At 55.1% G+C, this 19,949-nt stretch overlaps 1 protein-coding gene across 8 annotated transcripts in view; it reads left to right on the forward strand.

The window, feature by feature from the left end:
- The window catches only part of TNRC18 (trinucleotide repeat containing 18), a gene marked incomplete at its 3' end in the record, with an annotated part of 88,890 nt that overhangs the window by 41,123 nt on the left and 27,818 nt on the right, over window positions 1-19,949 (forward strand). For 5 of the 8 annotated variants that reach the window (XM_079121060.1, XM_079121063.1, XM_079121058.1 and 2 more), the window contains 8 exons: window positions 54-1,052; window positions 6,029-6,204; window positions 6,731-6,867; window positions 7,088-7,216; window positions 9,091-9,262; window positions 10,675-11,035; window positions 14,175-14,450; window positions 19,253-19,495. In XM_079121060.1, coding sequence (XP_078977186.1) covers window positions 54-1,052; window positions 6,029-6,204; window positions 6,731-6,867; window positions 7,088-7,216; window positions 9,091-9,262; window positions 10,675-11,035; window positions 14,175-14,450; window positions 19,253-19,495 — 2,493 coding nt within the window. Of the gene's footprint in view, window positions 1-53; window positions 1,053-6,028; window positions 6,205-6,730; window positions 6,868-7,087; window positions 7,217-9,090; window positions 9,263-10,674; window positions 11,036-14,174; window positions 14,459-19,252; window positions 19,496-19,949 lie in introns of those variants that run through there. The other 3 variants (XM_079121061.1, XM_079121064.1, XM_079121065.1) reach the window with 2 other exon arrangements.

A 19,949-nucleotide genomic window follows, 5' to 3' on the forward strand; every position in this document is an offset into this window, starting at 1 on the left:
AGAGCCGTCAGAGCCCTGGTGGCCCCCATGCTGACCCCTGGTGTCCTTGGCAGATATCCCACCCAGGTACCCGTTCCAAGCCCTGCCACCACACTATGGGAGGCCCTACCCGTTCCTGCTGCAGCCCACAGCCGCCGCCGATGCAGACGGCCTGGCCCCGGACGTGCCGCTCCCAGCTGATGGGCCTGAGCACCTGGCACTCTCGCCTGAAGACAAACCCATCCGCCTGTCACCCTCCAAGATCCCAGAGCCCTTGCGGGAGACCCCGCAGGAAGAAGCACTGGCTGACCGGGAGGTGAAGGCAGAGGTGGAGGATGTAGACGAGAGTCCTGCTGAGCTGCCCGCCCTGGAATCGCCGCTGGCCCTGCCCGTGCCAGAAACCATGGTGGCTGCAAGCCCTGCCGGTAGCTGTGGAGGTGGTCTCCTGGAGGCCCAGGCGCCGAGCGCAGCTGCACAGGGCTGCTCAGAGGCCTCTGAGGGCCCAGACTTTGCAGACAGGGCTGAAGTGCAGATGGAATTGCCAAGCCGGACAGAATCTGGTGCGGTCACCCTGGAGCTTGGGGGGCGACTGACACCGGAACCGCTGGTGGAGACTAAGGAGGAGCCAGTGGAGGTGCCCCTGGATGTGCCTATGGAGGTTCCTGTGGCGGAGACAGGGCCTGAGGAAGGCCTGGCCCAGCCAACCCTGAGCGAGCCCCAGCCCAGCCTGGAACTGCCGGATGGTGACCTGCCCACCAGGGAAGGACAGCGCCCAAGTCTAGAGGACCAGGAGGCTGCACCCGTGCCTGGTAGCACCTGCTACCTGGAAGAGGCAAGCTCTGACCAGTTCCTACCTGGCCTGGAGGACCCACTGGCTGGCATGAACGCCCTGGTGGCGGCTGCGGAGCTGCCCCAGGCCAGGCCTCTGCCCTCCCTGGGTGCTGGAGTTGAGGCCTCGGAGAAGCTGGAGGTGACCCGGAGCCTGGCCCTGGAGCAGAGCTTCCTGCAGGGCATCACGCTGCTGAGTGAGATCGCCGAGCTGGAGCTGGAGCGGAGGGGCCAGGAGGTGGCAGGTGAGCGCACTTGGCTGTCAGGGCTGTGGCTCTTCCAGAAAACGTTTTAGTGAGATGTTGTAACACCCCCCCAGGACATGGCTTATTCATTTTCATTTTTAAAAAATCCTGATAAGATACATGTAGCAAAATGTATCCTCTTGAATGTTCCTAAGTGTCCAGTTGCGTGGTGTTGAACACACTCACTCTGGTGTTGAACACACTCACTCACGTTGTGGCCCGTCTGGGTGGGTTTCCTGGGGGTGAAGTGTCTTCTCATTTCCTCAGTGGTGTGTTTTGTATTAGCAGGATTCTTTGGGTTGTGAGGGACAGAAAATCTCATTTAAGTTGGTTTAGGCCAGGTGTGGTGGCACACACCTATGACCCCAGCAACTTAGGAGGGATGTTAAGTTAAGGTCAGGCTCAGCCATTCAAAGGCCTCACTAACCTGGTGTGTGTGTGGCTGTGTTAAAATTCATCACGGTTTGTCTCTCACAAAAAGGGTACAGTGGAAAATTTTCTGGGAAAAAAATGAAAATTCCCTTCATCTCTGTCCCAAAATAATAAATTAAAAAAAGGGCTGGGGATGTGGTTCAGTGGTTAAGTGCCTCTGGGTTCAATTCCTTGTAACAACAACAAAAATGCTGGACGTAATGCTGTAATCACAGCTACTGGGTTACTGGGGAGGCTGAGGCAGAAGGATTGCAAGTTCAAGGCCAACCTCAGCTACTTAGACCTTGTCTTAAGATAAAATTTAGAAAGGCTTGGGAATGTGACTTTGTGATAGAGTGTTTGTCTGTGTTTGCCTAGCACGTGCTAGGCCCTGGGTTCATTCCCAGCACCACACACACACACACATGAAGACAAAACGAAAGAGGGCTGGGGTTGTGGCTCAGTGGTAGAGCACTTGCCTAGCATATGTGGGGCCCTGGGTTTGATCCTCAGGACCACATAAAAAAATAAATAAATGATATAAAGTTATTGTGTCCATCTACGACCAAAAAAAAAAAAAAAAAAATGAAAGAAAGACAAGAAGGAGAGAACTTATTGGCTTATGGAATCAAAGTTGAGCAGCATCATGGTAATTTCAGGTATGGCTGGATCCAGGTGCTCAAACCAAATCATAGCAGTTTCTCTTTTCCAGTGTCCCTCCTTCCCCCAGTCTCTCTCCTCCCTCCCTTTCCCTGTTCCACTTTCTTCTCTGTTGGCCTCATTCAAGGCAGGCTCACTGCCCTCGAGGGGGCTCCAACGATTCCTCCCAGGGTGGGAAGACTGCTCAGCTCAGCTCAGCAGCCTTTTGAAAGGGGCCACTTCTTTCCTGGCAGCTCTGGGGGAAGTGTGGAGACTCTCATGGGGTGATTGGGGTTCAGGTTTCTGCAGCAGCAGATCCTGTGGCTGGGGAGATGGGCCACACTGGTCATGCTTGGTCTCGGACTGGAAGGTGTTGCCTCCAGGATGTCGGGATGGGTGGTCCCCAGAAGAGTGCACAGTGCCTTCAGCAGGAGGGGCCATGAATTCTGGGCTGGGCACAAGACTGAAGCACAGAATAGGAAATGGAGACGTTCAGTGTGCATGGCTGGGGCCGTAGTGGCTGTGGCCTTGCTAGCCCCAGCGTGGGCCGGGATCCAGCAGGGAAGGGCCCCGCACCATCCTTGGAGAGAGTGTGATGTCCTTGCCAGAGTCCTGTGTATTTCCCCTCCAACTTTCCTGTACACCTGTACACGTTTGCTTCTAAAATTAAACAATACCCTGAAACCTGCCTTTTGCATTCAACATATTCTTCCCGAAATGCTTTCCAAAGCTGTGGTTTTTAAGAGAACTTTTTTATGGGCTGCCCAGTTTTCTGTATGGTGAAGGCCCTGTCCTTTGGTGGCCCAGTCCCTACACTGTAGCACCTGATGACCTCACCCTATGTTGTCGGGAATTTTCATTTGCTGTCTCCTTGTTTTTTTTTTTTTTTCCTCTCCTGGCACATATAGCATGATGATTATTCTTACAGGAGAGTTTTTGTCCCCATCCTGGATTTTCTTTGGGTTTGTCTTCCCAGAGGTAGAACTGTTGGTCATGACAGGCCACTTCTTTGTGTGTGGAGCTGGGGATGGAGCCCAGGGCCTTACGTGTGCTAGACAAGTGCTTTGCAGACAGCTACATCCTCATCCTAGGACAGGGCACATTTTCAAGATGGTTTGATTCTCATGGTCCCCAGGAAGCTCAGACAAGTGGCACCTCTCTCTTTGAGAGATGTCCCTTTCCCATAAATGCCTGCTGTGTGTGCACCTGCTGTGTGTGGCTGTTGTAGGGTTCATCACTGTTTCCGGGCACAGTGGCGCACGCCTGTAGTACCAGTGGCTTGGGAGGCTGAGGCAGGAGGATCTCAAGTTCAAAGCCAGCCTCAGCGACAGCAAGGTGCTCAGCAACTCAGCGAGACCCTGCCTCTAAATAAAATGCAAAAGAGGGCTGGGGATGTGGCTCAGTGGTTGAGTGCCCCTGGGTTCAGTCCCCAGTGCCCCATCCCTGCCCCAGGGGGGAAAAAAAGGTTCATCACCATTTTCCATTCACTAAAAATAGTTAAGTGGAATTTTTTTTTTTTTCTGGAAAAAAATGAAAATTCTCTTTATCTCAGTCACTGGGGGTGGTTTTCTTTTAGTAGGGCCTGAGGAGGGGCCAGAGGTCCAGGATGGGAAGGGGTAATCAAGGAGGTGGCCAGGCCAGGGGGTCCCCAGTTTGGGCCCCTCTTACCTGTGCACCTGACCTGGTCCTGCTGGCGTCTCTGCAGATCTGGCTCCTGGGTTGGCGTCATTGCGGGCTCCCTGGTCACCTCTGTAGGCCTGAGCCGTCCGCTGGTGTCCTGGTTTTCTGAGGGCTGCCATCACAGGCTACCAGAGACTAGGGTGGCTTCAACAGGAGAAATTTCTCCTGTCACATTTCTGGAGGCCAGAAATTCTGAGATCAGGCCAGGGCTGGCTCCTGCTGAGAACTTGCCAGAGAACTGTTGGCCTTTCTCCTGGTCTTGTCGTCAGTTGTCGTCTTGTGTCTGCTCCTTCTGCGCGCGTCTTTGCCTCCAGACTCTCTTCTTGTAAGGACACCAGCCGAATTGGATTAGGGTACCATCTGATGACCTCACGCTTTTATTTTGTGGCACTGGGGTTTGAACCCAACGATGCGCTCCTGCTCAGCTACATCCTCAGTCCTTTTTACTTTTGAGACAGGGTCTTGCTGAGTTGCCCAGGTTGACCTTAGACTTGAGATCCTCCTGCCTCAGCCTCCCCAGTCATGGGATTACAGATGTGCACCACTGCACCTAGCTAACTTTAACTTGATCACCTCTGTAAAGACCTTGTCTCCAAGGTCACATGCTGTGGTACTTAGGTTAGGACCCCACATTGAATTGGGTCAACAAAAACACCAAGAGGAAAAGGAAACGAAAAAGGAGAAAAAACAAATTGGGGAACACAACTGAACCCATCGTGGCTGGCCTGGCGTTCACTTGGGTGTCCCTTGAATGTCAGTTGAGAGCCTAAGAAGGGCTGGCTTGCTGGAGGGAGGAAGAGGAGGTGACAGTCGTAAAACAGCAGCCTGTTCCTTCCTTACAAAGGGCCTGTGGGCAGGGCAGAGGAGCGACATCAGTGGACCGGCCTGCTTCGCTCTGACTTCCCTGGAGCGGATGGAGTTTGCTGCCTTGTGGCCTCAATTTCCCTGAGGATTTATAAGAGCAAAACCAGTGATTCTAAACCAGGGGCCACTTTGGTCCCCAGAGGATGTTGGGGGAGCGCTGCTGACATCTAGTGGGGAAGGGGAGGGACACTGCTAAACATCCTGCAGTGACCCAGCCGCAGAGGCCTGTCCCACCAGCCGCCAAGGTGAACAGGGCGAGGGTTTGGAAAAGGCCTCACCTCAGCACAGTGGTCATTAATGTCTGTCTGTGGCGCTTTGAATGATGACAGAGAATGTGCCTTTTTTCCTCAAGCACATGTGGACCACGGAGCAAAAAAACTGATCATATTTGAGATGAAAGGAATATGTCAATTTAAAAACTATACTAAAGTCATTTTAACTTGATAGAGGCTAGAGCAAGCTCTCCTGTCCTGTGGGGGTGCTGGGTTGGAGTGGCCTCTCTCCAGGGGCTGGAGTGTTTTTTGGAGAAGGCTGCCGTCTATTCACGTGAATACCCTCGATCACATGAGTCACACTGGCTCGAGTTTCCTAATGCACAAGGTCTAAGCGGTGGGCCTCTGTCCCTACAAAGAGAACCGGAGACACCTCGATGCCATCAGTGGTGATTATTTAGATGAATGAAAACTCACGGCTGCAGGAGTGTTACACGGCTGCAGTTAGGATTATCTGTATTAAATCGCTATTTTAGGGTTTTTGGTCTTCAGAAATGGTGATTTTATAAGGGTCAAGGTAATAATAAGAATGAGGTGGGCCTGCTTGTTATGTGTTCATGTAAAAAGACATTGAGCAGAAAAAAGCAGAGTGTGGCGTGTCGTACGTATGGATGGATTCCATTTTTGTCTCTGTAGGATCGCATGTACATTAGGCATGTTTGAATATGCACAAACATTTCTGCAGAAACTGCATCAACAGTGGCCCCCCCAGGAGGGACCTGTGTGTCAGGGCGGGGGGCAGGGGGGCTTTTGTTCACTCCTAGGAAGAACCTCTTGGGCCTCCGGCCTCCCTCCTGAAGTTTTCTTTGCTCCTGTGCACACTGCGGGGACAGGACTGCCCTGTATGTGTTGTTCTCATCTCTTCTTTCCTCTTTATACCGTGTCCTGCATCTCAGTAAGGCCCTACTCCAGGTGCCCTGTGGCTTTGTGGCCTGGGATCCATGCTCTCTCTGGACCTCAGTCTCATCCCTGTTTGGGATCAGGAGGGGGTGGGTGGCAATGCCCACAAGCTGTCCGGGGCTCAGGAGTGCTGGGCAGGGTGGGTGCAGCAGCCTCTCTGGGGGGCCCAGCCCCTCCACCTGTGCAGGCTCACCTTCTGCTTGTCTGCAGGGGTAGAGCCAGGCCTGGCAGTGCGGCCCTCCCTGGAGAGCCTGCTGGCTGCCAGCAGCCACATGCTGAAGGAGGTCCTGGACAGCCCCTTCGTGGACCCGCTCAAGAACTTGCGGCTTCCGCGGGAGCTGAACCCCAACAAGAAGTATAGCTGGATGCAGAAGAAAGAGGAGCGGGTGAGCTGTGCAGGCCTTTCTTCCTGCCTGGTGGCCTGTGGGGTGGAGGGTGGGGTGGGAGTCCCACCCCAAGTTGGTGTCTTGCTGGGCCGTGGCCGACTTTGGAGCCAGCAGCAGGCCTCCTCTGGTGCCTTTCCGTGTGACCCTGAGAGGGCTTTTCCCATCTGGTATCACATCAGGCACATCACACAGGTGGCAGCTTGATGAAATGAAAATAGGACTGCCTGGGACCCAGGCCTGGTGCTGCCCTCTGCTACCCTCTGCCATCCGGTAACGTGCTCGGCCACGCTGACTGAGCCTGGTGACAGGCAGCACTGCGCTGCACCGACATCATCTAACTTAGTGTCGATAGCGCAGAGAGGAGGCTGAGGCCACAAGGAGTCGCAGTGATGGGATCTGAGCGAGGGTCTCGGCAGCCCCCAAGGGCCTGGCTCTCACGGTCCCCATCTGTGAGAGTGGCCGCCACGAGTGGGAGCAGCAGTATCCACCTCCTCATTCCTCTCCCTCCTCCCTGGCCCCCCTCCAGATGTACGCCATGAAGTCTTCCTTGGAGGATATGGATGCCCTGGAGCTGGACTTCCGGATGCGGCTGGCCGAGGTCCAGCGGCAGTACAAAGAGAAGCAGCGTGAGCTGGTGAAGCTCCAGCGACGCCGGGACTCCGGGTGAGTGTGGCCCCACCATGTGCGGTGGGGCTCGCCCTGCCAGGTGGTCAGCAGCAGCAGGCGGGTGCCCGTCTCCTACCTCGCCAGTGCTAGTGCTCGGTAGGTCGGCTATGGCAGCTGTCAGGTGTGCGTGGACCCACGTGATACGTGTGCAGCGTGTGCCCTTCTCTGTGCCCTGCCCACCCCCAGGTTCACAGCCAAGCCTGTGATTCTTTTTAAGGGACAGGCACGAGGATCCCCATAGAAGCTTGGCACGCAGAGGCCCTGGCAGGCCGCGGAAACGGACCCACGCCCCGAGCACCCTGTCGCCCCCCCGCAAGAGAGGGAAGAGCCACAACAGTAGCGGAAAGTAAGGCTGGCCCCTCGGTGGGTCGGGGACTGGCTCCGAGCTCAGAGGGGAGGAGCAGGGCCCCACCTGGTGCCTGCACCTGGGCACTGGGGACCTTGAGTCCCTGGGGCTCTGACCCCCTGGAATGGTGGCTCTAAGGGAGCACGGTGCGCTGCCCAGGCCAGGAGGGCAAGCAAGGCCAGGAGCACTGAGCTGGGAGGACCATCCCGGAGAGAGGTCTTCCTGTGACAGGACCCAAGTGCTCCGCTTGTCTTCCTGCTGTGCCTGCTTCCTCGTGGCTAGGGACTGATCCTGCTCCTCTCCCCTCCCCTCCTCCCTGCGGACGGACTGCCGGGCTGCCAGCCCTGCTGGACTGGCTCTGACTGGAGCTGCTGCTGGGTTCTCTCGGTGCCGGACATTTCCCCATTCTCCTGGCCAGACCTGAGGGCTGCGCGAGCCCAGGGCTGCTCTCTGCGACCCTGCCTCCACCTCCGCCGCGTGTTCTGGGGATGAGATCCTTCTGGGCAGTGGTGGCTGCTTCCTGTGGCCCCCTCTGGAGGTTGAACTGCGTGCTGGCTGGTTGAATCGAAGCTTTCCCTCTAGGGCCAGGCTTTGCGGTTCCCCCCATCTGTAGACAAACCAAAAAAGGCCCACCGAGGAAAGGACTGGAGTGTTCTTCAGCCTTGCTGCAGCCTGAGACAGGCGGGCTGGTGGGCACCGGGCAACCTAGCATGCGGAAGCTTCAGAGCACAAAGAAGAGGCAGTGGGGTCGCCACGGTCTTCTGGGGGAAAACAGCTCCGTGGGCCCCGACGTCTCACTTTTGACCTCCTTGGATATTCCTGGCTGAAGGAAGGGTGAAGAGAAGAGACTCCCTGCAAGGCCATGGGAGGGGAGGGAAGAGGCTCTGGAGAAGAGAGCAAGTGGCCCAGGCAACCTGCAGCAGGAGCCTAGCAGTCAGGAGTGTGGTCCCTGTGGGGGCGGGGCTGAACTTCCTGCTTTCAGCCCCATCTCCAGTCCCATCTCCATCCTTTACTGTGACCTTGGGTCAGGTGTTTAGTTTTTCTATGTCTCAGTTTCCTCATCTAAAAATAAACAGTACAGCCAGGCCTGGTGGCACACACTCATAATCCCAGTGACTGCGAAGGCTGAGGCAGGAGGATCACAAGTTCCAGGTTGGCTTTGGCAAGTCAGACCCGGTTTCAAAATAAAAAGGACTGGGGATGTAGCTCAGTGGAAGAATGCCTCTGGGTTCAGTCCTCAGTGCTGGGGGGATGGGGGGAGGGAATAAAAAATAGAACCATGTATTGCTTGTGGCTAATTATACAAGGCACTAACAGTGCAAGACGCACGGGCATCAAGCAAAAGTCAGCTCTTCTATCACTTGGGCAGCTTCAGCCCTAAAGCAGCAAGACAAGCCTTTGTCCCCGTCCAAGCTGCCTGTGCCCATAGGAAACCAGAGTCCAGCAAGTGCCTCCTCCTTCACATGAGCTCTTGATTTAATTCTTCCTCCCATCCTGGTGCATTTCCTTGGCATTTCTGGTCCTTGTTCTTGGCACATTGTGGTAAAGAGGTATCTTGCCATTCAAGATGTGTGTCTGTGTGTGTGTGAGTGGATGGGTCAAAGCACATAAGAGAAAGGCCGGCAGGGGATACTGACTTGAAGTGTTTTTTTTCTTCTTTTACATTAAAATCTCATTCTGCCTCATTCACAAATATCCCAGCATTTCAGCACTGTAGCTTTATCAGATCTGTCTCCCCAGACTGGTCACGCTGGCATTCACCACTGTCTGTGCTTCAGCATCCAGAGGCCAACCCTTCAGGGCCACAAGGGTGGACACCAGCCCTCCAGTGTGGCCTGGCGAGGGTGCTGACCAAGGGTGTATTTTGGTTTTAGGCTGAGCAACAAGTCCCTGCTGACATCAGACGACTATGATCTGGGAGCAGGGATCAGGAAGAGGCACAAGGGTCCTGAGGAGGAACATGAGGCCCTCATTGGAATGGGGAAAGCCAGGGGGAGGAACCAGAACTGGGATGAGCATGAAGCTTCATCTGACTTCATGAGTCAGGTCAGTAGCCCAGTCTTCCAAGTGTGCTGCCATCCTGGGGTGCGGGACCTGGAGGTTATGCCCAAGCGAGGGCATGTTCCCCTTGCAGGTCTGTCTGTATACAAACTGTAGGAATGATTGTCTTGGTGTATGAAGGGAGAAATTAAGGCCCAGAGGTCAGGACTTACAAAGTAACAGCTTTAGAGGTGGAGCCAGAACTAAAAGATACATCCATTTGAGTGCACCATGACCCTTTGTTGAAGCCAAGCAGGGAGATTGCAGTTCTTAACCAAATAATACAATTACTCTGTTGTTTAACAGTATAATTGTTTAATGAGCAGCTTCACCGTTCCATGGTTCTAAGAAATAAGGGCTGGATGCCACTGTAATTTCCTCTGTGAACTCTCCAGGGGTAATGGGGTGAGAGCCAACTCCTTGATTTTTCTTATTTCTGCAGAGCATGGAAATCATCCACTTAAAGGCCCTCATCTCTAAATGCTAATGTACTTTGTCATTCCTCCCCATAAAGCCCTGTGCAAAGGGGATGTTTTGGTTGATTTGGCCATCAGAAGGAAATACTCTCCTAGGGTCCAGGAAGAGAAAGATTGTCATTTCGTACATCAGAATTCTTTTTACTCTAAAATTGTGGTGAGGGATGCTTTTGTTGTTTAAATGACACTGTCCCAACTTCTTTCCTCCTTAGGAAATGCTACCTGATTAAAGAAAATAGAGATAACATGTTGAAATTCATGGCATTAATGGCTTTGAAACCGCACATTTCACTTCAACAAATGACTACAGTTGACGATAGATGTGCAAGCAGGAATTTGAATCTGTGAAATCTCTAATCATTCTTTCTGCTTCAGGCATCCAAGGCACACTCCAGGCATTTTCTTGGCAGCTTTGGCCCATTTAGTTGGACAGGCTGGTTTAGACTGTGCAGCAGTCTCTGTCAGCTGCTGTAGGTGGTTGAGATAAGCAGATCAGCCATGCTTTGATCTAGCTTTTCAATCTTGGTTCCCTTCCTCCTTTCTTAATCCGGCTACCTTCTCCAGGCCATTGGCAGCGCTCCATGCTGAAAGTGCTTCCCGAGGAGGTACCAGAGTGTGCCATGGAAAGCTGGAGTGGAAAAACCAGTGCCAATGACGACTGTGACCACAGTAGCAGCTATTTAATAAATGGTTACTTTGGGCCATTCTGATAAGTGCTTTATGCACCTTAAAACGCCATTCATCTTAAGAACAACCTGGTGCTATCCAGGCACAGTATCCCCATTTTACAGAGTGTAAGGATTGAGGTGAAGAGGAATTAAGCAACTTGCCAGAAGTCAGGCAACAGGCAGGATCGGAGCCCACATCTCCCGAGTTGTACACAGAAAACTACTCTCCTGTTTTGCCAAATGTCTTAACTTGGGACCCAACTTCTCTCTCCAGCTAAAGATCAAGAAGAAGAAGATGGCCAGCGACCAGGAGCAGCTGGCAAGCAAGCTAGACAAGGCCCTCTCCCTCACAAAGCAGGACAAGCTGAAGTCACCCTTCAAATTTTCGGACACTTCTGGGGGGAAATCCAAAACTAGTGGGGGCTGCAGCAGGTTCTTAACTCCTTATGATAGCCTGCTGGGCAAGGACAGGAAGGCACTGGCCAAAGGCCTGGGCCTGTCTCTGAAATCCTCCAAAGAAGGTAAACACAAAAGGGCTGCCAAAGCCAGGAAGATGGAGGTGGGGTTCAAGGCCAGAGGCCAGTCCAAGCCGGCCCATTCCCCGTTCGCCTCGGAAGTGAGCAGCTACTCCTACAGTAAGTAGCGGACGCCGCACCGCCTCTCGGCCACAGCTTCTCTCTTTTCCTGCCCTTCACTTTCTTCCTGCAGGGCGCTCCAAGACCTGCTTTTGGCTTTGCGCGGTGTCAAGCCCCGCGGCGGGCTCGCCTGGAGCGGAAACGCCTGTGATTGGCGGGTGTGGTGCGGGGCAGGCACCTGTAGTTGGTGGGCGTCGGTGATTGGCGGCTGGGAGCGGAAGTTCGCCTGCCCTCTTTCCGCTTGCGGTCCGGATGCCGCCAGCGTGGGGGCCTTTTCGCGCTGTAGAGTTTGCGCCCGGTCGGCCTAGAGAGGCCGGAGCGCGACTGCTTTTGTGAGTGCTAGAGATGACGGGCTCCCCTGCCCGCAGGCAGCTCGCGGTCCTCCGCGGACAACCAGGGACTGCGGCCAGGTGTCGGTGGAAACGGAGGTTGTGTTCACGGCGTGCTTTCGTGGTATCCGTGACTGCCTTGCGGGCGGTTTTCTTGCTGAGGATGCTGAGACCGAGGGGTCGAGGGAAGAGGATGCGCCTGGGTGGGGAGAAGCGAGCCGGGGTCAAACGGCTCTGTCGGCTGGAGCTCCTTGGCGCGACGGACGTTACCATTTCGGCCTCGTCCACTGCGTATGTAGCTCTCCAGCCCTTGACGCGGAGCAACCAGTGGGGCTGAGGGACGGAGTTTTGTTTCATTCATGTGCGGACTACCGCTCTGGAGCTGTTGTGGTTTTCTGGAGCGAGTCGGCTTTCCTGGTCTGCAGCCCGCCGCCTGGCATGTAAAAGGTGCTCACTCGGTACTTGTGGGCCTCATGCCTCCTGCCGCGCGCCTAGGTGGTCAGGGGCCAAGGACGTGGCTGCTGCAGGAGGGCTTCTTGAGTACGGAGTCCCTAGGCCCTGGCGAGACTGGAGGGCCTGGGTTGACCCCTACTAGGTTCTGTGTGTCCTGGGCTTTTGATGGGCTCAGTGTGGTTCCTGGTGTGTGTGTGTGTGTGTGTGTGTGTGAGAGAGTGAATGTGAAGGCCACGTGCAAAAAATGGACATGTTTAATGTCAAAGTATGTTTTCTTAAGAAAATAAAAGTGTTTGCAGACTTAGAGTTAAAGCATCATCACTTGCCACTGGCCCTAAGGCTTCTGGGAGCTTTAGGTGAGCTCTTGTGGGCAAAAGCCAGACTCCGTCTGGTTGAGGACAAAGCTGCTGTTTTTTTTTTTGCTGTGCTGGGGATCGAACCCAGGGCCTTGTGCTTGCAAGGCTACCAACTGAGCTACCTCCCCAGCCACCTCCCCAGCCCTGCTGTTTTTTTAAGGGTATTTTCTTGTATGTCCTGGACTAGTGGGTCTCCAGACCCCCATGGATGTGAGGCAGGCAGCCTGTTCATTGACACGAGTGCTATAGCTTTGGTGCTCCTCAGTCCTGGATGGGTGTGATCAGACAGCACTGCCCAGGTCCCTGACCATGTGTGGGCACGAAGACAGAGGGACACTGACAGACTTCCTTGAAGGGGAAGGGAAGGGCTTTCCTTTGCATCTTCCATCTCGTTTATTTTGGAAAAACAAAAAGGGGAGGGAGGGGGTTGATCCTCCTGGACTGGTTGTAGAAGAATCCCTGCCCTCCTTCACTTACAGGTGGACAAGGGTTTTGGAGAGGTGGAGGTCACAAATAATCTCAAATTCCCATGGTTTTTGGGGTGCTCTGAGGTGGTGAGTCCCTTGCAGCAGGAGTGTGTGCGCTCTTGCAAATATGAGGACATGTTGTAGTTTTCCCTCTGTGTTAAGCCTTGGCCCACAAGATGGGACAGCATTCTGGGGGAAGGAATCCAGCTAACGTTGGAATGGGGATGCCAGTGGGCCTGTCCTCACCTAGAGAGTGGCTGTGAGGGACACCTGGTTGTGGAGAGAGCTCTTCTCTTCACTTGGTTCGTGTGGTTTGCTTTTCTGCAGTTTTAGGGTGGTGAGAGATGGGTTCCACAGAGGTGGAGGTGTGTTCCAGCAGGGAGACAAGGCGGCAGAAGGCAGAGTGGTGCCTTCACTTTCCAGTTTGGATTTTAGGTTATGGGTGGCATGCCTGGGAGGGCAGGTTTGTTGTTGTCACCCACTGGCATTGCTGGCTTCGGAAGGGACAGATTGGCACACGCAAGCAGGAGAACTGTGTCCTCCAGATTTGCCAGACACTCCTGAAATTGGGGTCTTGGTTGGAATGGAAAGGGGAGATGGTGATAGAAGCAGCCTGGGGCACCCCACCCCCATTCATGTGGGGTTGTTTTTTTTTTTTTTTTTTTATTTGGAGGTGGCAGGTTTGGCCAGAATGATAGTTGCATGTGTTAATGTTCCTGCTTGGTGTGGGTTTTACCAGATCAAGGGATTATAGTCTTTGGCCACGGACCTGTTTCTTTCTGCTCTTGCTTAACAAGAGTGTGCAAAATGGAACAAAACGCTATACATTTGGGTTGAAGTTGGAAGGGACCAGAGCTGTGCACCTTCTCAAAACTGGTTGGTCCTCTCCCAGGAGGTTTTGAAAGTCCTGGCCCTGTATCTTGTAGTAAGGCCAGAGTTTGATAGGAAGCCATCGGTGGGGTGCTGGTAAGCCAGCTCTCAGATGGACCAGGGTGGGTGACCTCTAGTGAAATCATTCACCAGTTTCCGTGGTGTAACGCTGTCCCTGAGGTCCACTGCAAGCTACTGTTGCAGCTTTGCCGAGTAGGGAAGAGATGTGTACCACTGGCTGGCGGGAGCCCTTCCCTTGGGGGCTGTGGCCCACCCCAGAAGGAGCCTCTGCTGTGCGCAGTCCACGGGGTGGAAGGGAACCACATGGAGAGTTCTGTTCCTGAGAGTGGGGCTCCTCCATCCCCTCAGTGCCTGGAAGGCAGAGGTGACGGGAGGGTGCTTTCTGGCAAGCGGAAAGAGGGTCTGGATCTGGCGCTGGTAGGTGGCCCAGCTGTCTGAGGCTAGCCTCCTCAGGTGCGGGTGAGCCCAGGGCCAGGAGGAGAGCGGGGCACCCTGAGAGCTTTCCCAGGGCCAGGAGGCACTTGGCTTTCTGTTCTGCACCCCTGACGTGTTCTCGCCACCTCCCAGAACAGTGACTAGGGACACCAGCCGGCTCCTCCCGTGCCCCCTGACTTACTTTTATTAAAAACTACTTTGACTGCAGATACGGACTCGGAGGAGGACGAAGACTTCTTGAGAGATGAGTGGTCTGCCCAAGGCCCCTCCAGCTCCAAACTGACCTCCTCCCTCCTGTGTGGCATGGTGGCAAAGAACAGCAAGCCAGCCGCAGGCCCCAAGCTGACCAAGCGGGGTCTGGCGGCGCCCCGGACTCTGAAACCCAAGCCGGCCGCCAGCAGGAAGCAGCCGTTCTGCTTGCTGCTCCGAGAGGCCGAGGCCCGCTCCTCCTTCAGCGACTCTTCGGAGGACTCGTTTGACCAAGGTTACTAGCTCCAAACGCAAAATACCTTCCATGTTTTAGAGCGAGAGAGTGAGTGCGAGAGCGAGAGCGAGAGCGCGTGCGCACAGCAGAGATGGCGCCGCTCGGCCGTCCGCTGGATGGCCACGGAAGGGCAGCCGTCTTGTTCTTGGCAGCGTAGCCTGCCGTATCCGCCTACTTTTGTTTTTGTTTTTATTTGTACTGTATCATTGTGATAATAACATTGACTGGCTCTTTGCGAGCTCTTATACGGACTGGTTTTTAGTCTCTCCTTTTCTCCACTCTCCTCCCTCTGCGCCCTCTCCCCACCCCGAGGCCCTGCACCTTTCCTGTCCTCCCAGACCGCAGGCCTGGGCTGGGCGCTCTTTTGGCGTGGGCCCCGCAGAGGCTTCCTGAGGAGCATTTTGTAAATGGACTTCTGTCGTGTGGGCGTGTGACTTGATGTTTGTACTGCGATTTTGGTAATACCAAGCTTTATTAAACATACCGAGTTCATTTTTAACTAAACCGTGTGCCTTGTCTCTCTTGCTGTGTCCTTACTAGACATCAGGTTGATGCTTCCCTTCATTTTGTTCCTCCTCCCCCTCCTCCCTCCTGCTCCTCCTCCCCACCCCAGAAGGAGTAGACGGGTGGCACCCTTCTTCTCTATTATTCAAATATCCCCGGTGGCTTTGGCATCCATCCCACTGTTCAGGTTGAGTCAGCCGCTCTCACCTCCAGCATCATCTTTTTTTTTTTTTTTTTTTTAAGCTGCTTGTTTGTGTTTTATTTTCTTAAAGCTCTGCTCTTACTCACCAGTGGTTAAAAAATATTAACTTATAGACACTTGTCTTCTAACACATATTTCTGTTTTGAAGGGCATGTAGGCAGTGCAGGGTCAAGGCTTTTTGCTGTCCTGGGTTTTTGTTAAATTTTGAAGTGTCGGCTTCATCGCCACATCCAGGGACAAAAGGCAGGCTTAGACACTGGCCTGTGAGTCCCAGGCTTGGTTTGGCCTCAGCTCAGCCAGGGGTCCTCAGCCAGCTCTCCAAAAAGAAGTTCAGACTGCATGACCCCTGAGAATATTCTGGCTCTGACTTCTCTAACCTCAGAATGGTGCTCTGGGGTTAGAAATGTCTGAGTCCTTCAGGCCCTTCAATCAGAAATGTCCTGAGAAGGGGAAGCAAGTAAAAAACGTTTCCTAGCTCTGGTTTTAGGGTCTGCCTCAGGGTGGATTTCCTTTAGGGCCAGACCATGGGGATCCCCAGAGCCCTGAGTAGCAACACCAGATGTCAGCTGCTCCCTGAGGAAAGCCTGGAGTGGGGTGTGTCATAGCAAACCTGGACATGACCTGGCCCGGGCCCCTGGAACAGAATGCTGCCCCCACTTTCCGGTCTTACTCTCCAGTTCCCCTGCCTCTGCTACCTCCCTCCAGATTGGCAGAGATAAGAGTTTGGGTGACCAGGCAATGGCAGTTAAGGAGGCTGATGCCCTTTGGGCTCATGTTCTCCTGGGCTGCTGCCACGTCTGAGGAAATGTGCCCTGGGCTAAGAAGAGAGGCCACCAACCGGCTGGCCGGCCTAGTTTTCTGAACCCCTCCCCACAGCCCAGCTTCTGTGGAAGAGTCTGGTTAACTTGCCATCTCCTCTCCCTCTTTACCTCCTGCCTCTCCCTGACCTGGGTTGGACCCTCTGCCCCCTACCCACACACTCTTAGAGCCGAGGTTCTAGTTTCCAAGGTTTTGAGCCCTGCTGTCCCAGCTGAGACCCCACAGAGAAACAGGCAGTCCCCCTGGGCCTCTCAGGAGGGGCCATTTGCCCTGAGTGGGGACCTAAGACTGGACCCAGCAGTGCCAGTGGACAGAGTGCAGATAGGGGAATACAGAGGTAAGGGAGGGGCTCAGCTCTCTTCGCCTTGCCCACTGCCAGCAAAGCAGCCACTGAGGTCTGGAGAGGGACACCTGGGTAATAGGGCCTCACCGACCCTGGTACTAAACACTTACTGGCTTGGCTTTTCTAGTGTGTCTGCTTTCTCCTCCCCGCAGCTTGACCATACCTCCACCCTTGACCCCTACCCATGATGCTTTGAGTGTCTGTTTCGGTCTCTTGCATTTGCTCTCACGCTGCACTCTGGACGCAAAGCGAAGGCTGGGAGTAGGGCAGACGGCGCAGCGGGTCACTGAGCTTGGGTCCGAGCCTGGCTCGTTGCTCCGTAGGTAGGCAAAACCCTTTTCTTTCTGTCCTCTGTACACCTCCCCTCCTCGGGGTCTGCCCCCACCGGGTCTGGCAGCAGCAGATTCCTTGGCGTTTATTGGGTATTGGGAAACCAAACCAAGTTACAACAGCCAACCCCTTGCCCTGAGCCAAGATTTTTTTTATATATATATAATGTACGTATATAAAGTTCTCTGCATTTACTTATTTGGACTTTTCTCCTCTGCCCTTGGCAAGCTCTGTTACCTCAGGTGTGGACGATTCCAGAAAGGCTTTCTTGGCCCTCAGACCCCCATTGCTTCTCTGCCCCTGTGGACCTTGACCCAAGCAGACCTGCCTTCTTGGGAGGCTGCCAGCCAGACTCATCAGGCAGGTGGGGAAACGGAGGACCACAGGAATCGGCAGGACCACAAGATGACCCATGTCCCTTTTGCAGAGAGCACCTTTCCTGGGCTTCTGCTTTGTAGATGTTCCTCCACTTCAAAGTGCTGGGACTGGCCTGCTCCTGGCTTTCTGGGATCTGATAGGGCCTCTGTGGTCTCTCAGAAACCCAGAGCCAGCCCTCCTGTCGTCCTGCACCCATGCTGCCGGCCCCAGGATCCTTCTGGAAGGAAGTTTTCTGGGAGTTCCAGAGTCCACACCTGAGTGGCCAGGGTGGGGTATTTTTAGAAGGGAAAAATTCCTGGCCCCTTACCCAGCCCCATGTCCCCACCCCAGCCAGCCACCCTTGTGTCACCCTGCCCAAATTGACCAAACCCAAGGAGACCTGATGTGGGGGACCCAGGTGCTGTCGAAAGTCTGCCTACACTTAGCCTGCTTTGCCGCTGTGGCCCACTGGGGCGGAGACAGAACCATGTGACGTCGCAATGTGAATGATCGCAAGTGTGCACTGCCTGCCTGCCCCTGCCTGCCCCGCTGGCCTCCCCAGCCTGCTGCATCCATCGCTCCGGAGCCAGTCTCCCACCTCGCACCCTCTTAACAAACCTCCCCCTCTATGCCTCCTCCCTCCCTCCACCCCTGTCTGGACTCCTCCAGTTCCTCACCACCTCCCTCTCCCAGGCTGGCCCAGCAGAAATTCAGGTTCCTTCTGATAAATGGGTAGATGGGATCTGTGCCCCTGGGACTGCTGTTTTTGGCCATTAGTTGTACTTAGCCAAATGGTGGCTTGGGACGTTGGCAGGAGAACGTGCACTTGGCCATCTGTCTTCCCCCATCCATCCCCTGAGCCAATCCTGGCTGCATAGTGCTGCCTTCCATCCTGCCTGGGCCCTGCCCTTGGCCAGCAGCTCTCAGTGCTCTGGCCTTTTGAGCCAGACCAGGACCTGGCACACCTGCCCCTTTGCAGCTCCTTGGCTATGGCGAGTAAGGTGGCAGGTGCTGACCTTTTGGGTCAGCAGGGCCGTCTCCCTGGGAAGGTCAGAAGCAACTCTGTGCCTCAAGATAGCCTTTTTGGTGAAGAGTTTGGTTCATGTGCAGGTGGCATCATCATTCCCTGCCAGCTTTGCCACCCAGCGTGCCAGTGTCCTGATACCCAAGCTGGCCTTGAAGGACTGCTGGCTCTCAGGCTGGCAGAGCCAGCGGCTGGGGAGAATCCTGTCCTTATTTATCTACCAGAGAGAGAGACTGGGGTTTAGTCAGCCAGCCAGCCCGAGCGCTGCCTGAGCACCTGGCCCCTGGGAGCCTTGGTCTCCGGCTGCAGAATGGTCCACCTCACCTGCCCGAGTGCTTTCTGTGAGTCAAGAGCCATGGCCCACTGCAGCTTCTCCTGCAGCGAGGATGCATGGTTCCTCTGCAAGTCACAGCCGGAGGCCCTGTTTCTTTTGATCCTCTCCAAGCCTGTGAAACACTTTCTCCTCCTACAGGGGAGCCTGAATCTACATCTGTATCCTATCCTCCTACATGGGATCTTCCCTTTAGCTGGGCTGTTGGGCAGGAAGGTCATCCTGTGTCACAGATGAGAAAACGGACTCAGGGTGGAGACTTGGCACTAGGCTCCTCGGCATAGAGGTGTTACTGAGTCAACTTTGGACTAGAGCCCTGTTTGAGACTTGAACTACTGGGGCCCCAAGCCCCTTGAAAGAGACCATACTTCACCTTCTCCTGTCATCAGCCCTCAGGCCTCCAGCAGCTTGCCACAAGCCCCCTGCCTGGACCCCTCAGCCTGAACCTCATTCCCCCGCTCTTCCCTCCACCTCCTTTTTCTTCTTTCCTACCTCCTTCCTCAGCCTCCATGTCTATGTCGGGGCGTGTGTGTGTGTGTGTGTGTGTGTGTGTGTGTGTGAGGGAGATGTGGTGAGCGCTGTCTCCAGTCCTTGTCCGTGTGTCTGTCCCCTGCCCACAGCACAGGTGCATGTCCGTGCTCCCCTCTCAGAAGCCCGCCCTGACACCCAGAGCTGCTGGGATGCCCAGGATGCCCTTCTGCTGGGCTCTGATTGAGAGGGGCCTTGGGCCATGGGTGGGTCTGTGGGCTGGTTCTGATCCTCCCCCAGAGGTCCCGTGGTGAGGATGGAGGGGGAGGCTGGAGCTGAGTGGTGCCCGGCCTCGGGCTGGGGGTGGTGGGGGCGCACGTGCCTAGGTCCGGGCCCTGACTTGCCCCTGTTTTCTGCACGCCAGATGAAAGCTCCGCGGAGGAGGACGAGGAGGAGGAGCTGGAGGAGGAGGAGGCTGGCGGTGGCTATAGGCTGGGCACCCGAGAGCGGGCCCTGTCGCCAGGCCTGGAGGAGAGTGGGCTGGGCCTGCTGGCCCGTTTTGCGGCCAGCGCCCTCCCCAGCCCCACGGTGGGGCCGTCCCTGTCGGTGGTGCAGTTGGAGGCCAAACAGAAGGCCCGGAAGAAAGAGGAGCGGCAGGGCCTAATGGGTGAGTGCCTGGCCCGTCCCACAGACGTCTCAGAGCTGGGAGCGGGTGATCCTCTGTCCTCTGGGCCAGCCCCGTCCTGAGAGAGTGGTGTGCCAGTGTTGGGGCTGGCGTCAGGGACCCTGGCCTGCTGTTCTCTTGGCGGCGGGGTGGTGGCCACCCAAAGAGCAGCATCCTTTACTGTCATGCTCTCAACAAACAGGGCCTAAAGGAGGCCCTTGACTCTTCTTGGGCACAAGAGGCCACTCCAGACTGGAATACCAGCTGGCCTGTGAGGGAGAGGGGTGCTGGCTGAGGAGGAGGTGCAGGGAGAAGCAGCAGCCCACATATAGGGAGGAGGAAAAGGAAGCCACGCTTGGGCACTGGAGGGGTGTGGTCAGTGACCTCGGGCTGAGGGCTAGGCCCTCAGTGCTGGGGCTGGGCCCTGGAGAAGTCCAGGGGGCTTGCGGACTCAGTA

Source organism: Sciurus vulgaris, assembly GCF_902686455.1.
Source record: "Sciurus vulgaris genome assembly, chromosome: 18".
NCBI lineage: Eukaryota > Metazoa > Chordata > Mammalia > Rodentia > Sciuridae > Sciurus > Sciurus vulgaris.